Here is a 15855-nt window from a genome sequence, read left to right on the forward strand (position 1 = left end):
TAATAATATGGTAGGACATTACACTATGACTATGGTAGGATTAGATTGTGAGCTCTCCTGAGGACAGTCAGTGACATGACTATACTCTGTAAATTGTTGCAGGAGATGTCAGTGCTATATAAATACATAATAATAATATGGTAGGACATTAGACTATGACTATGGTAGGCAGGGCCGGCCTTAGGTTTCACAGCGCCCTGAGCGAAACCTGATTTTTGTGCCCCCCCTTCATCCTTTTCCCACGTGCATATACACACACGCACGTATACACACAAAGGCCCATATGCAATTCCCCTTTTTTCCTGAGATATCTCCTAGAACAGTGGTTCCCAACCTTTTTGATGTCGGGACACATCATGCCAAATGCTCAGATCTCCGTGATACATCACATATGTATAATAGAATACTAATAATAACCACGAATGGATGGAAAGAGTGCATTATCATGAATACACTTAAAAATGAAAGCTAGAACCTTTCAGGAATATTAATAAAAACAATCAGTGGGACAGTTAGCCCCCTCCCCCCCATTTAGAATGATAACACAGCACTGACAATTTGCACCACACATTATAGCTGCAGTGCGCGCCCCCCTCCAAAATGCCCTCAGACTCAGTATAGATAGGTAGCCAGGTATAGGTGCCCCAGTATAGGATCTCATGTATAGGTGCCCTCAATATAGGTTGCCAAGCATAGGTGCCCCCAGCATAGGAAGTCAGTTGAAGGTCTCCATCCCCCTCATAGGTAGCCAAGCGTAGGTGCCTCCAGTATAGATAGCCAGGAGTAGGTGCCCTACCTCAGTATAGGTAGCCAGCTATAGGTGTCCCCAGTATAGGAAGTCAGGTGTTGGAGCCCTCAGTATAGGTAGCTAGCTATAGGTGTCCCCAGTATAGGAAGTCAGGTGTTGGAGCCCTCAGTATAGGTAGCCAGCTATAGGTGCCCTCAGTATAGGAAATCAGGTGTAGGTGTCCTCAGTATAGGCAACCAGCTATAGGCGCCCCCTTGGAAGCTGGCGCCCTGAGCGACCGCTCCGGTCGCTCATATCAAAGGCCGGCTATGATGGTAGGATTAGATTATGAGCTCCTCTGAGGACAGTCAGTGACATGACTATATACTCTGTACAGTGCTGCAGGAGATGTCAGTGCTATATAAATACATAATAATAATATGGTAGGACATTAGACTATGACTATGGTAGGATTACAGTGTGAGCTCCTTTGAGGACAGTCAGTGACATGACTGTGTACTCTGTAATGTGCTGCAGAAGATGTCAGTGCTATATGAATACATAATAATAATATGGTAGGACATTAGACTATGACTATGGTAGGATTAGAGTGTGAGCTCTCCTGAGGACAGTCAGTGACATGACTATACTCTGTAAAGTGTTGCAGGAGATGTCAGTGCTATATAAATACATAATAATAATATGGTAGGACATTAGACTATGACTATGGTAGGATTAGATTATGAGCTCCTCTGAGGACAGTCAGTGACATGACTATGTACCCTGTAATGTGGTGCAGAAGATGTCAGTGCTATATATATATACATAATAATAATATGGTAGGACATTAGGCTATGACTATGGTAGGATTAGAGTGTGAGCTCCTCTGAGGACAGTCAGTGACATGACTATGTACTCTGTAATGTGCTGCAGGAGATGTCAGTGCTATATAAATACATAATAATATGGTAGGACATTAGACTATGACTATGGTAGGATTAGAGTATGAGCTCCTCTGAGGACAGTCAGTGACATGACTATGTACTCTGTAATGTGCTGCAGGAGATGTCAGTGCTATATAAATACATAATAATATGGTAGGACATTAGACTATGACTATGGTAGTATTAGATTGTGAGCTCCTCTGAGGACAGTCAGTGACATGACTATGTACTCTGTAATGTGCTGCAGGAGATGTCAGTGCTATATAAATACATAATAATAATATGGTTGGACATTAGAGTATGACTATGGTAGGATTAGAGTGTGAGCTCCTCTGAGGACAGTCAGTGACATGACTATGTACTCTGTAATGTGCTGCAGGAGATGTCAGTGCTATATAAATACATAATAATAATATGGTAGGACATTACACTATGACTATGGTAGGATTAGAGTGTGAGCTCCTCTGAGGACAGTCAGTGACATGACTATGTACTCTGTGCTGCAGAAGATGTCAGTGCTATATACATACATAATAATAATATGGTAGGACATTAGACTATGACTATGGTAGGATTAGAGTGTGAGCTCCTCTGAGGACAGTCAGTGACATGACTATGTACTCTGTAATGTGCTGCAGGAGATGTCAGTGCTATATAAATACATAATAATATGGTAGGACATTAGACTATGACTATGGTAGTATTAGATTGTGAGCTCCTCTGAGGACAGTCAGTGACATGACTATGTACTCTGTAATGTGCTGCAGGAGATGTCAGTGCTATATAAATACATAATAATAATATGGTAGGACATTAGAGTATGACTATGGTAGGATTAGAGTGTGAGCTCCTCTGAGGACAGTCAGTGACAGGACTATGTACTCTGTAATGTGCTGCAGGAGATGTCAGTGCTATATAAATACATAATAATATGGTAGGATATTAGACCTCCTGTCTTCCCCCTTTCCTCCAGTGTCCTCTTCGGTCTCCCCCTCTCCTCCCGTGTCCCCCTGTATACCCCTCTCTTCTCCTCCTCCTGTGTTTCCCCCAGTCCTCCTCCTCTCCTCCTGTGTTTCCCCATCTCCTCCTGTCCCCCCTCCTCCCCTCCTGTGTTTCCCCCTCTCCTCCTGTCCCCCCTCCTCCCCTCCTGTATTTCCCCCTGTCCTCCCGTGTCCTCCCGTCCCCCCCCTCCCCTCCGGTGCCCCCCTCTCCTCCTGTGTGTTTCCCCCTCTCCTCCTGTGTCCTCCTGTCCCCCTCCTCTCCTCCTGTGTTTCCCCCTCTCCTCCTGTGTTTCCCCCTCTCCTCCTGTGTCCTCCTGTGTTTCCCCCTCTCCTCCTGTCCCCCCTCCTCTCCTCCTGTGTTTCCCCTTCTCCTCCTGTCTACCTCCTCCCCTCCTGTGTTTCCCCCTCTCCTCCTGTGTCCTTCTGCCCCCCCTCCCCTCCTGTATTCCCCCCTCTCCTCTCCTCCTGTGTTTCCCCCTCTCCTCCTGTGTCCTCCTGTCCCCCCTCCTCTCCTCCTGTGTTTCCCCCTCTCCTCCTGTGTCCTCCTGTGTTTCCTCCTCTCCCCCCGTGTCCTCCTGTCCCCCCTCCTCCCCTCCTGTATCCCCCTCCTCTCCTCCTGTGTTTCCCCCTCTCCTCCTGTCTCCTCCTGTGTTCCCCCCTCTCCTCCTGTCTCCTCCTGTGTTTCCCCCTCTCCTCCTGTCTCCTCCTGTGTTTCCCCCTCTCCGCCCGTGTCCTCCTCTCCCCCCTCCTCCCCTCCTGTATGCCCCCCTCCTCCCCTCCTGTGTTTCCCCCTCTCCTCCCCTCCTGTGTTTCCCCCTCTCCCCCCGTGTCCTCCTCTCCCCCCTCCTCCCCTCCTGTATGCTACCCCCCCTCCTCTCCTCCTGTGTTTCCCCCTCTCCCCCCGTGTCCTCCTCTCCCCTCCTGTATCCCCCCCTCTCCTCTCCTCCTCTCCCCCCTCCTCCCCTCCTGTATCCCCCCCTCTCCTCTCCTCCTGTCCCCTCTCCTCCCCTCCTGTATCCCCCCCTCTCCTCCCCTCCTGTATCCCCCCTCTCCTCTCCTCCTGTGTTTCCCCCTCTCCTCCTGTCTCCTCCTGTGTTTCCCCCTCTCCCCCCGTGTCCTCCTCTCCCCCCTCCTCCCCTCCTGTATCCCCCCCTCTCCTCTCCTCCTGTGTTTCCCCCTCTCCTCCCGTGTCCTCCTCTCCCCCCTCCTCTCCTCCTGTGTTTCCCCCTCTCTTCCTGTCTCCTCCTGTGTTTCCCCCTCTCCCCCCGTGTCCTCCTCTCCCCCCTCCCCCCCTCCTGTATCCCCCCCCCCCCCCCCTCCTCTCCTCCCCGGGGTCTCCTCCATACAAGGCAGTGGATGGGGTTGGGGCGGGTCTGGGCTCCGGGATATATAATCGGGGGATCGGATCAGTTCTCCTCCAGCCTCCGGACTCTCTGCTGTCTCTTTTCTCTCCGAGCTTCCCCCGACCGCCCGCCAGCCGCCGCCATGGACGCCATCAAGAAGAAGATGCAGATGCTGAAGCTGGACAAGGAGAACGCTATCGACCGGGCAGAGCAAGCCGAGGGCGACAAGAAGCAGGCAGAGGACCGCTGCAAACAGGTAATACTACTACTACTACTACTACTCCTATTGTTCTGCCGCCACTACTACTCCCACCCTGCCAGTACTACCACTCCCATCCTGCCTGCCAGTACTACCACTCCCACCCTGCCAGTACTACTACTACTCCCATCCTGCCCTTACTACCTCTACTACTACTCCTATTATTCAGCCGCCACTACTACTCCCACCCTGCCAGTACTACTACTCCCATCCTGCCTGCCAGTACTACCACTCCCACCCTGCCAGTACTACCACTCCCATCTGCCTGCCAGTACTACTACTACTTCTGTTGTTCTGCCGCCACTACTACTCCCATCCTGCCAGTACTACTACTACTTCTGTTGTTCTGCCGCCACTACTACTCCCACCCTGCCAGTACTACTACTCCTATTGTTCTGCCGCCACTACTACCCCCATCCTGCTAGTACTACTACTCCCATCCTGCCAGTACTACTACTCCCATCCTGCCAGTGCTACTACTACTCCCATCCTGCCAGTACTACTACTCCCATCCTGCCAGTATTACCACTCCTATTGTTCTGCCGCCGCTACTACTCCCATCCTGCCAGTACTACTACTCCCATCCTGCCAGTACTACTACTCCCATCCTACCAGAACTACTACTACTACTACTCCCATCAACAGCTTATTACTGGTCCTACTCCTAAACTTTTACTACTGCTGCTACCCCAACCCCTTATTATTTTCACCCCAACCTCCCCCACACACACTACTCCCCCCATAATCCTACAACCACACCATCCTCTTCCTCCTCATAGTACTCTCATCATGCACCTTGGCTGTGGTGGGTCCCTGGAATGGATTAGGGCCCTTGGTGGGAGCTGCACTGTGGAAGTCTGTGGTCTCTAGAGCTATGACATCTAGCCTGAGCCCAGAAGATTGCACTCTATCCATCTTCTTATAATCATATAACTGACGGATTGGTTGGAGCAGTCTGGCATAGGAGCTGACAATCTGATTGTGTGTTTGGAGTTGATGAAGTATCCTTGAAAGAGCATTTCCAGAAAATTACCCCAAGTGCTGCTGAGGAATGCAACCCTTTTCATACGTCCACCATGGGGGAGAACTCAATCCAACCACTATGGGGGAGAACTCAATCCAACCACCATGGGGGAGAACCCAATCCAACCACCATGGGGGAGAACTCAATCCCACCACCATGGGGGAGAACCGAATCCAACCACCATGCGGGAGAACCCAATCCAACCACCATGGGGGAGAACTCAATCCAACCACCATGGGGGAGAACCCAATCCAACCACCATGGGGGAGAACTGAATGCAACCACCATGGGGGAGAACCCAATCCAACCACCATGGGGGAGAACCCAATCCAACCACCATGGGGGAGAACCCAATCCAACCACCATGGGGGAGAACCCAATCCAACCACCATGGGGGAGAACCCAATCCAACCACCATGGGGGAGAACCCAATCCAACCACCATGGGGGAGAACTCAATCCAACCACCATGGGGGAGAACCCAATCCAACCACCATGGGGTATAACTCAATCCAACCACCATGGGGGAGAACCCAATCCAACCACCATGGGGGAGAACTCATACCTCCACCATGGGGGAGAACTCAATCCAACCACCATGGGAGAGAACCCAATCCAACCACCATGGGGTATAACTCAATCCAAACACCATGGGGGAGAACCCAATCCAACCACCATGGGGGAGAACTCCTCTGAGGACAGTCAGTGACATGGCTATGTACTCTGTAATGTGCTGCAGAAGATGTCAGTGCTATATAAATACATAGTAATAATATGGTAGGACATTAGACTATGACTATGGTAGGATTAGACTGTGAGCTCCTCTGAGGACAGTCAGTGACATGACTATGTACTCTGTAATGTGCTGCAGGAGATGTCAGTGCTCTAAATACATAATAATAATATGGTAGGACATTAGACTATGACTATGGTAGGATTAGAGTGTAAGCTCCTCTGAGGACAGTCAGTGACATGACTTTGTACACTGTACAGTGCTGCAGAAGATGTCAGTGCTATATAAATACATAATAATAATATGGTAGGACATCAGACTATGACGATGGTAGGATTAGAGTGTGAGCTCCTCTGAGGACAGTCAGTGACATGACTATGTACTCCGTAAAGTGCTGCAGAAGATGTCAGTGCTATATAAATACATAATAATAATATAGTAGGACATTAGACTATGACTATGGTAGGATTAGAGTGTGAGCTCCTCTGAGGACAGTCAGTGACATGACTATGTACTCTGTACAGTGCTGCAGAAGATGTCAGTGCTATATAAATACATAATAATAATATGGTAGGACATTAGAGTTTGAATATGGTAGGATTAGAGTGTGAGCTCTGAGGACAGCCAGTGACATGACTATGTATTTTGTACAGTGCTGCAGAAGATGTCAGTGCTATATAAATACATAATAATACTATGGTAGGACATTAGACTATGAATATGGTAGAGATTAGAGTGTGAGCTCCTCTGAGGGCAGTCAGTGACATGACTATGTACTCTGTAAAGTGCTGCAGAAGATGTCAGTGCTATATAAATACATAATAATAATATGGTAGGACATTACACTATGACTATGGTAGGATTAGAGTGTGAGCTCCTCTGAGGGCAGTCAGTGACATGACTATGTACTCTGTAATGTGCTGCAGAAGATGTCAGTGCTATATAAATACATAATAATAATATGGTAGGACATTAGACTATGAATATGGTAGAGATTAGAGTGTGAGCTCCTCTGAGGACAGTCAGTGACATGACTATGTACTCTGTAATGTGCTGCAGAAGATGTCAGTGCTATATAAATACATAATAATAATATGGTAGGCCATTACACTATGAATATGGTAGGATTAGAGTGTGAGCTCCTCTGAGGACAGCCAGTAACATGACTATGTATTCTGTAATGTGCTGCAGGAGATGTCAGTGCTGTATAAATACATAATAATAATATGGTAGGACAGTACACTATGACTATGGTAGGATTAGAGTGTGAGCTCCTCTGAGGACAGTCAGTGACATTACTATGTACTCTGTAATGTGCTGCAGGGGATGTCAGTGCTATATAAATACATAATAATATGGTAGGACATTACACTATGAATATGGTAGGATTAGAGTGTGAGCTCCTCTGAGGACAGTCAGTGACATGACTATGTACTCTGTAATGTGCTGCAGAAGATGTCAGTGCTATATAAATACATAATAATAATATGGTAGGACATTAGAGTATGACTATGGTAGGATTAGAGTGTGAGCTCCTCTGAGGACAGCCAGTAACATGACTATGTATTCTGTACAGTGCTGCAGAAGATGTCAGTGCTATATAAATACATAATAATAATATGGTAGGGCATTAGACTAGGACTATTGTAGGATTAGAGTGTGAGCTCCTCTGAGGACAGCCAGTAACATGACTATGTACTCTGTAATGTGCTGCAGGAGATGTCAGTGCTATATAAATACATAATAATAATATGGTAGGCCATTACACTATGAATATGGTAGGATTAGAGTGTGAGCTCCTCTGAGGACAGCCAGTAACATGACTATGTATTCTGTACAGTGCTGCAGGAGATGTCAGTGCTATATAAATACATAATAATAATATGGTAGGACATTAGACTATGAATATGGTAGAGATTAGAGTGTGAGCTCCTCTGAGGGCAGTCAGTGACATGACTATGTACCCTGTAAAGTGCTGCAGAATATTGTAATATGAATAGCAGTAGTAATATCTGAAGTTGATTTATTTGGGGAGGGCTATCATTAGAATTTAGCATTTACAGTAAGAGCAGTCACACAGCGCCACCTGCTGTCCTAGTTGCAGAAGAATTGCTAGGAGTTCAGACCTTGTACTCATGTCTAGCAGTGTTGGAGCAGCCTGAGATTATCCTGCAATGCCGGGACTTGTCATAGTTATAGGAGAACTAGTGAAATATTTCATGTTTTGTTATAGAAGACATCTCAGCAGTAATCCCGATGCCACCATCAGTCCCTTCCCTCAGCTGTGGCCAGAAAGCTCCTCACATTACGCAGGAACAGTCTTCTTCTGAGTGGTGGGGATGTTTTAGGGTGGGATAGGGCAGCACTTCTCTACATGACTTTGGGATGCTCTCCTAATGAAAGCCTGTGCTCACCAAATACCCCTTCATGTGGTAGAGATTATCTCAAGTACCCCATGGCACAGATATATTTACTGGTAGTACTCAGTGATTGTTTCAGCTAAAATACTAATATGGTGTCGTTTATATGGGATTTATCATATCAAAAAAACCTCAATTTGTTATATTTAATTATCTACATCAAGCCCAAGTACCCCCTGGATGCATCACCTGCTTACTCGTGAGTCTCCAGGACTTCTCCAGAGCAGCCCCTGCTCTATGGAACTCCCTCCCCTCATCAGACTCTCCCCTACCTTTAGCTCATTCAAGCAGGCCTAAAAGCCCCATCTATTCACCATTGCTTATCTGGCCTGCCATCATCATAGCTCCACCCCCCTCTCTTGGACTTGCACCCCATTTCCCTAGTGTGCCCCTTTCCCCAACAATTAGATTGTAGGACCCTCCTCCCTGAGTGCTTTTCTCCCCTGCCATATGGACTCAGTGACAAGCTAGAGACGGGGCGGCATGGAGAGACATGGAAGCCTCGGGAGGAGAGACTGTGCAGACAATGTGACCAGGGGGTCCGGGAGGATGAGGCCAACTTCCTGCTACACTGCAGCAAATATGCACCTGTAAGGACCGCCCACTTCCAGAGACTCTCCGCCCACAACCTGGAGGTAGAGACAGGACGACACAGACAGACATGGAAGCCCCGGGAGGAGAGACTGTGCAGACAATGTGACCAGGGGGTCCGGGAGGATGAGGCCAACTTCCTGCTACACTGCAGCAAATATGCACCTGTGAGGACCGCCCACTTCCAGAGACTCTCCGCCCACAGCCTGGAGATAGAGACATGGGACGACACAGACAGACATGGAAGCCCCGGGAGGAGAGACTGTGCAGACAATGTGACCAGGGGGTCCTGGAGGATGAGGCCCACTTCCTGCTACACTTCAGCAAATATGCACCTGTGAGGACCGCCCACTTCCAGAGACTCTCCGCCCACAGCCTGGAGGTAGAGACAGGGCGACACAGACAGACATGGAAGCCCCGGGAGGAGAGACTGTGCAGACAATGTGACCAGGGGGCCTTGGAGGATGAGGCCCACTTCCTGCTACACTGCAGCAAATATACACCTGTGAGGACCGCCCACTTCCAGAGACTCTCCGCTCACAGCCTGGAGATAGAGACAGGGCGACACAGACAGACATGGAAGCCCCGGGAGGAGAGACTGTGCAGACAGTGTGACCAGGGGGTCCTGGAGGATGAGGCCCACTTCCTGCTACACTGCAGCAAATACGCACCTGTGAGGACCGCCCACTTCCTGAGACTCTCCGCCCACAGCCTGGAGGTAGAGACAGGGCGACACAAACAGACATGGAAGCCCCGGGAGGAGAGACTGTGCAGGCAATGTGACCAGGGGGTCCTGGAGAATGAGGCCCACTTCCTGCTACACTGCAGCAAATACGCACCTGTGAGGACCGCCCACTTCCTGAGACTCTCCGCCCACAGCCTGGAGGTAGAGACAGGGCGGCACAGACAGACATGGAAGCCCCGGGAGGAGAGACTGTGCAGGCAATGTAACCAGGGGCCCTGGAGGATGAGGCCCACTTCCTGCTACACTGCAGCAAATACGCACCTGTGAGGACCGCCCACTTCCAGAGACTCTCCGCCCACAGCCCGGAGATAGAGACAGGGCGCCACAGACAGACATGGAAGCCCCGGGAGGAGAGACTGTGCAGGCAATGTGACCAGGGGGTGCTGGAGGATGAGGCCCACTTCCTGCTACACTGCAGCAAATACGCATCTATGAGGACCGCCCACTTCCCCAGACTCTCCGCCCACAGCCTGGAGGTAGAGACAGGGCGACACAGACAGACATGGAAGCCCCGGGAGGAGAGACTGTGCAGGCAATGTGACCAGGGGGTCCTGGAGAATGAGGCCCGCTTCCTGCTACACTGCAGCAAATACGCACCTGTGAGGACCGCCCACTTCCAGAGACTCTCCGCCCACAGCCTGGAGATAGAGACAGGGCGACACAGACAGACATGGAAGCCCCGGGAGGAGAGATTGTACAGGCAATGTGACCAGGGGGCCCTGGAGGATGAGGCCCACTTCCTGCTACACTGCAGCAAATACGCACCTGTGAGGACCGCCCACTTCCAGAGACTCTCCGCCCACATCCAGGATTTTACCTCCACAGATGAGGAGAGGAAACTCTACATCCTACTGGGGGAGGAGGAAACAACCGTGCAAATAGCTGCCCGATATGTCACAGCTAGTGTTGGGCGAACAGTGTTCGCCACTGTTCGGGTTCTGCAGAACATCACCCTGTTCGGGTGATGTTCGAGTTCGGCCGAACACCTGACGGTGCTCGGCCAAACCGTTCGGCCATATGGCCGAACTAAGAGCGCATGGCCGAACGTTCCCCGAACGTTCGGCTAGCGCTGTGATTGGCCGAACGGGTCACGTGGTTCGGACCCGAACGCGCTCTGATTGGCCGAACGGTCACGTGGTTCGGGTAAATAAATACCCGAACCACGTCATATCTCCGCCATTTGTCTGTGGGTTTAGCTTTGGGTAGGCAGGCAGGGTAGTTCGCGCTCCAGCCACGCTAGCCAGGGTCCCCCCTGTCATTGTGTCACTGCTGGGAACAGTAGTACACCGCTTGCTCAGCCACACTATATAGCATTCTGTTTACTGCCACTCTGTGTACCTCGCTCAGCCACACTATATAGCATTCTGTTTACTGCCACTCTGTGTCTGCTGGGAATAGTAGTACACCGCTTGCTCAGCCACACTATATAGCATTCTGTTTACTGCCACTCTGTGTACCTCGCTCAGCCACACTATATAGCATTCTGTTTACTGCCACTCTGTGTCTGCTGGGAATAGTGGTACACCGCTCGCTCAGCCACACTATATAGCATTCTGTTCACTGTTCTGTGTCTGCTTGGAATAGTGGTACACCGCTCGCTCAGCCACACTATATAGCATTCTGTTTACTGTTCTGTGTCTGCTGGGAATAGTGGTACACCGCTCGCTCAGCCACACTATATAGCATTCTGTTTACTGTTCTGTGTCTGCTGGGAATAGTGGTACACCGCTCGCTCAGCCACACTATATAGCATTCTGTGCACTGTTCTGTGTCTGCTGGGAATAGTGGTACACCGCTCGCTCAGCCACACTATATAGCATTCTGTTCACTGTTCTGTGTCTGCTGGGAATAGTGGTACACCGCTCGCTCAGCCACACTATATAGCATTCTGTTTACTGTTCTGTGTCTGCTGGGAATAGTGGTACACCGCTCGCTCATCCACACTATATAGCATTCTGTTCACTGTTCTGTGTCTGCTGGGAATAGTGGTACACCGCCCGCTCAGCCACACTATATAGCATTCTGTTCACTGTTCTGTGTCTGCTGGGAATAGTGGTACACCGCTCGCTCAGCCACACTATATAGCATTCTGTTCACTGTTCTGTGTCTGCTGGGAACAGTAGTACACCGCTCGCTCAGCCAGAGTATATAGCATTGTGTTTACTGCCACTCTGTGTACACCGCTCAGCCAGACTATATACCATTGTTTACTGACACTCTGTGTACACCGCTCAGCCAGACTATATACCATTGTTTACTGACACTCTGTGTACACCGCTCAGCCAGACTATATACCATTGTTTACTGCCACTCTGATTCTGCTGGGAACAGTAGTACACCGCTCGCTCAGCCAGACTATATAGCATTGTGTTTACTGCCACTCTGTGTACACCGCTCAGCCAGACTATATACCATTGTTTACTGACACTCTGTGTACACCGCTCAGCCAGACTATATACCATTGTTTACTGAAACTCTGTGTACACCGCTCAGCCAGACTATATACCATTGTTTACTGCCACTCTGATTCTGCTGGGAACAGTAGTACACCGCTCGCTCAGCCAGACTATATACCATTGTTTACTGACACTATATAGCAGACTATATAGCATTGTGTGTACACCGCTCAGCCAGACTATATACCATTGTTTACTGACACTCTGTGTACACCGCTCAGCCAGACTATATACCATTGTTTACTGCCACTCTGATTCTGCTGGGAACAGTAGTACACCGCTCGCTCAGCCAGACTATATACCATTGTTTACTGACACTCTGTGTACACCGCTCAGCCAGACTATATACCATTGTTTACTGCCACTCTGATTCTGCTGGGAACAGTAGTACACCGCTCGCTCAGCCAGACTATATACCATTGTTTACTGACACTCTGTGTACACCGCTCAGCCAGACTATATACCATTGTTTACTGCCACTCTGATTCTGCTGGGAACAGTAGTACACCGCTCGCTCAGCCAGACTATATACCATTGTTTACTGACACTATATAGCAGACTATATAGCATTGTGTGTACACCGCTCAGCCAGACTATATACCATTGTTTACTGACACTCTGTGTACACCGCTCAGCCAGACTATATACCATTGTTTACTGCCACTCTGATTCTGCTGGGAACAGTAGTACACCGCTCGCTCAGCCAGACTATATACCATTGTTTACTGACACTCTGTGTACACCGCTCAGCCAGACTATATACCATTGTTTACTGCCACTCTGATTCTGCTGGGAACAGTAGTACACCGCTCGCTCAGCCAGACTATATAGCATTGTGTTTACTGCCACTCTGTGTACACCGCTCAGCCACACTATATAGCATTGCGTACTCTGCCAGTCAGTGTGTATATTGCTGGGATCAGTAATACTCCACTCACCGTCAACCACTATATGAGCTCAACATGAGTTCCCCAGAGACCTCCGCTGTGAGCAGCACTCCCAACAACAGCAACAGCCAACGCCCCACGCAAGCTATAACATCCACCCCAGCAGCCAGTGGTCAGCAGCAGCCCTCCCCGGAGGAGAACGTTGTGTCCATCAGTCCGTCGCCAGAGCGATTAATGAGGGCTGCCATTGAGGAGATGATGGGGCCTGATGTGGAGGAGGAGGTCTGGCTCAGGCCAGCATCCCAAGTTAATGTTGAGGACGATGAGGGGTCTGTGTCTGGGGATGTTGGGGTGGCAGAGGTGGTGGGTGGGTCAGACTCAGGAGAAGAGTTGTATGATGAGGATGATGATCGGGACCATCTGTATGTGCCTCAGAGTCCGACCCCGGAAAACATGTTGTATCGTGTGTTTAGGTACTAAAATCTGCGTTCCCTCCCAGTAGTGTTGGGCGAACAGTGTTTGCCACTGTTCGGGTTCTGCAGAACATCACCCTGTTCGGGGTGACTATATAGCAGACTATATAGCATTGTGTTTAATGCCACTCTGTGTACACGGCTCAGCCACACTATATAGCATTGTGTTTACTTCCACTCTGTGTCTGCTGGGAACAGTAGTACACCGCTCACCCGCCACTGTATAGCATTGTGCTCTGTGTCACTGCTGACAATAGTGGTACACCGCTCACCCACCACTGTATAGCATTTCTGTACTGCCACTGTACTGCTGCCAGTCAGCGTGTACTTTAAGGATAAGTGAAATGAGGAAGAAATCCGGTGAAAGAGGGAGGGGCAAGGGAAGAGGTGTTTCCCCTGACGGTTCACGTACAGGCCACAGGGGAGCACCCAAGAAAACCCACTCAATACTGCCCATGTTGTCCAGGACAACAACCCTCACAGATCCAAAAGAACAGGACCAGATAATTACTTGGATGACCTCTCAAGCGTCCAGCAGTGGGTTAAGCAGCACCAGCACATCACGCACGAGGTCCGAGTCCTCAGCCAGTTAAAGTCTGGGCTTTCTTTGAAGACTGCACTGAGGATGTTACCATGGCGATTTGCAAGGTGTGCAAGACCCGCCTGAGCAGGGGGAAAAGTATTAACAACCTCTCCACCACCAGCATGAGCCGCCACATTCTATCCAAACATCCCACTCTGTGGGCAAACGCGGCAGGACAGGGTACCACCAGCAACACTGCCTCCCTTGGGTTCACCAGACTCACCACCAGACCCGCCTCAGCAGCAGCAGTAGCCCAGCCATTGCGTGGTTCACAACATTCACAAACATCAGACGATGCTGACACTGTCACTTTCCGGACTAGTGCTCTTGAGGTCTCCCAGTGTTCATCAAACACAACAACCAACAGCCCTTCGGTGTGCAGCGCTACGGTTGAGTTGTCTGTCTCTGAGATGTTTGAGCACAAGAGGAAATTGCCAGCAAATGACCCCCGGGCCGTGGCAGTAACAGCCAGCCAGCATAGCCAAGCTTCTGGCCTGCGAAATGCTGCCATATCGAGTGGTGGAGACAAACAGCTTCAAGGGCATGATGTCAGTGGCCATCCCACGTTACGTTGTTCCCAGCCGCTACCACTTTGCGCGCTCTGCAGTGCCTGAGTTGCATGAGCACGTGGTCAGCTAAATAACCCGAAGCTTGAAGAATGCCATTGCCTGCAAGGTTCACCTCACCACTGACACCTGGACGAGTGCGTTCGGCCAGGGTCGATACATCTCCCTTACCGCGCACTGGGTGAACCTTGTGGAGCCTGGCAGCGATTCCTCACCTGCTACGGCGCGGGTGTTGCCCACGCCGCAAACAGCTGGATAACAACAGCAGCACCTACCTCTCTGACTCCTTCTCCTCCAACGCATCTCAAAGCTGTACCTCATCCGGAAATGCTAACCCAGCACCAGCAGCAGTAGGATCGTGGAAGCAGTGCAGCACAGCTGTTGGCATGCGTCAGCAAGCGTTGCTGAAGCTGATCTGCCTTGGGGATAAGCAGCACACAGGGGAGGAAATTTGGAGGGGAATAAAGGAACAGACGGATTTGTGGCTGGCACCGCTGGACCTGAAACCGGGCATGAAGCTAGACACCTGGCACGAACTGGCAATGTACGCAATAGAGGTGCTGGCTTGCCCGGCAGCCAGCGTTATGTCGGAACGCTGTTTCAGTGCTGCCGGAGGCATCATCACAGATCGGCGTATCCGCCTCTCCACAGAAAATGCAGACCGTCTGACTCAAATTAAAATGAATCAATCCTGGATTGGAAACGACTACGCAACACTCCTGGACCCCAACCAAGTAACATGACCGATGAACATCTGGGATGGTTTAGCGTTTCCGGTCCCTGTTTATTGAACCTCTCATCTGTATTACATTTATGACTGCATGGCGGCAAAAAGCATTGCTGCTATATCCGCACGCTTTTTGTCCTCATGCAAGGCCTGGGTTGTTGTGTCTCACAAAGCGTGGCCTTCTCCTCCTGCGCCTCCTCCTGTTCCATCACGTGTGCTGCTGCTGCTGCTGCTGCTGCTGCTGCTGGGTTACCGTTGCCGGTCCCTGTTTATGGAACCTCTTATCTTTATTACATTTATGACTACATGGCGGTACAAAGCATGCTATCCGCACGCTTTTTGTCCTCATGCAAGGCCTGGGTTGTTGTGTCTCACAA

The 15855-nt window shown here is 50.1% G+C and overlaps 1 protein-coding gene across 4 annotated transcripts in view; it reads left to right on the top strand.

Moving 5' to 3' along the window:
• The first annotated feature begins 4077 nt into the window (after positions 1 to 4077).
• Positions 4078 to 15855, top strand: part of TPM2 (tropomyosin 2) — a 155129-nt gene continuing 143351 nt past the window's right edge. For 3 of the 4 annotated variants that reach the window (XM_068253450.1, XM_068253458.1, XM_068253442.1), the window contains exon 1: positions 4079 to 4271. In XM_068253450.1, the coding sequence (XP_068109551.1) occupies positions 4158 to 4271 (114 nt within the window). In that variant the 5' untranslated portion in view covers positions 4079 to 4157. Of the gene's footprint in view, positions 4272 to 15855 lie in introns of all 4 variants that reach the window. The other variant, XM_068253468.1, reaches the window with a different exon arrangement.

This window comes from Hyperolius riggenbachi, chromosome 1, assembly GCF_040937935.1.
Source record: "Hyperolius riggenbachi isolate aHypRig1 chromosome 1, aHypRig1.pri, whole genome shotgun sequence".
Classification (NCBI taxonomy): Eukaryota; Metazoa; Chordata; class Amphibia; order Anura; family Hyperoliidae; genus Hyperolius; species Hyperolius riggenbachi.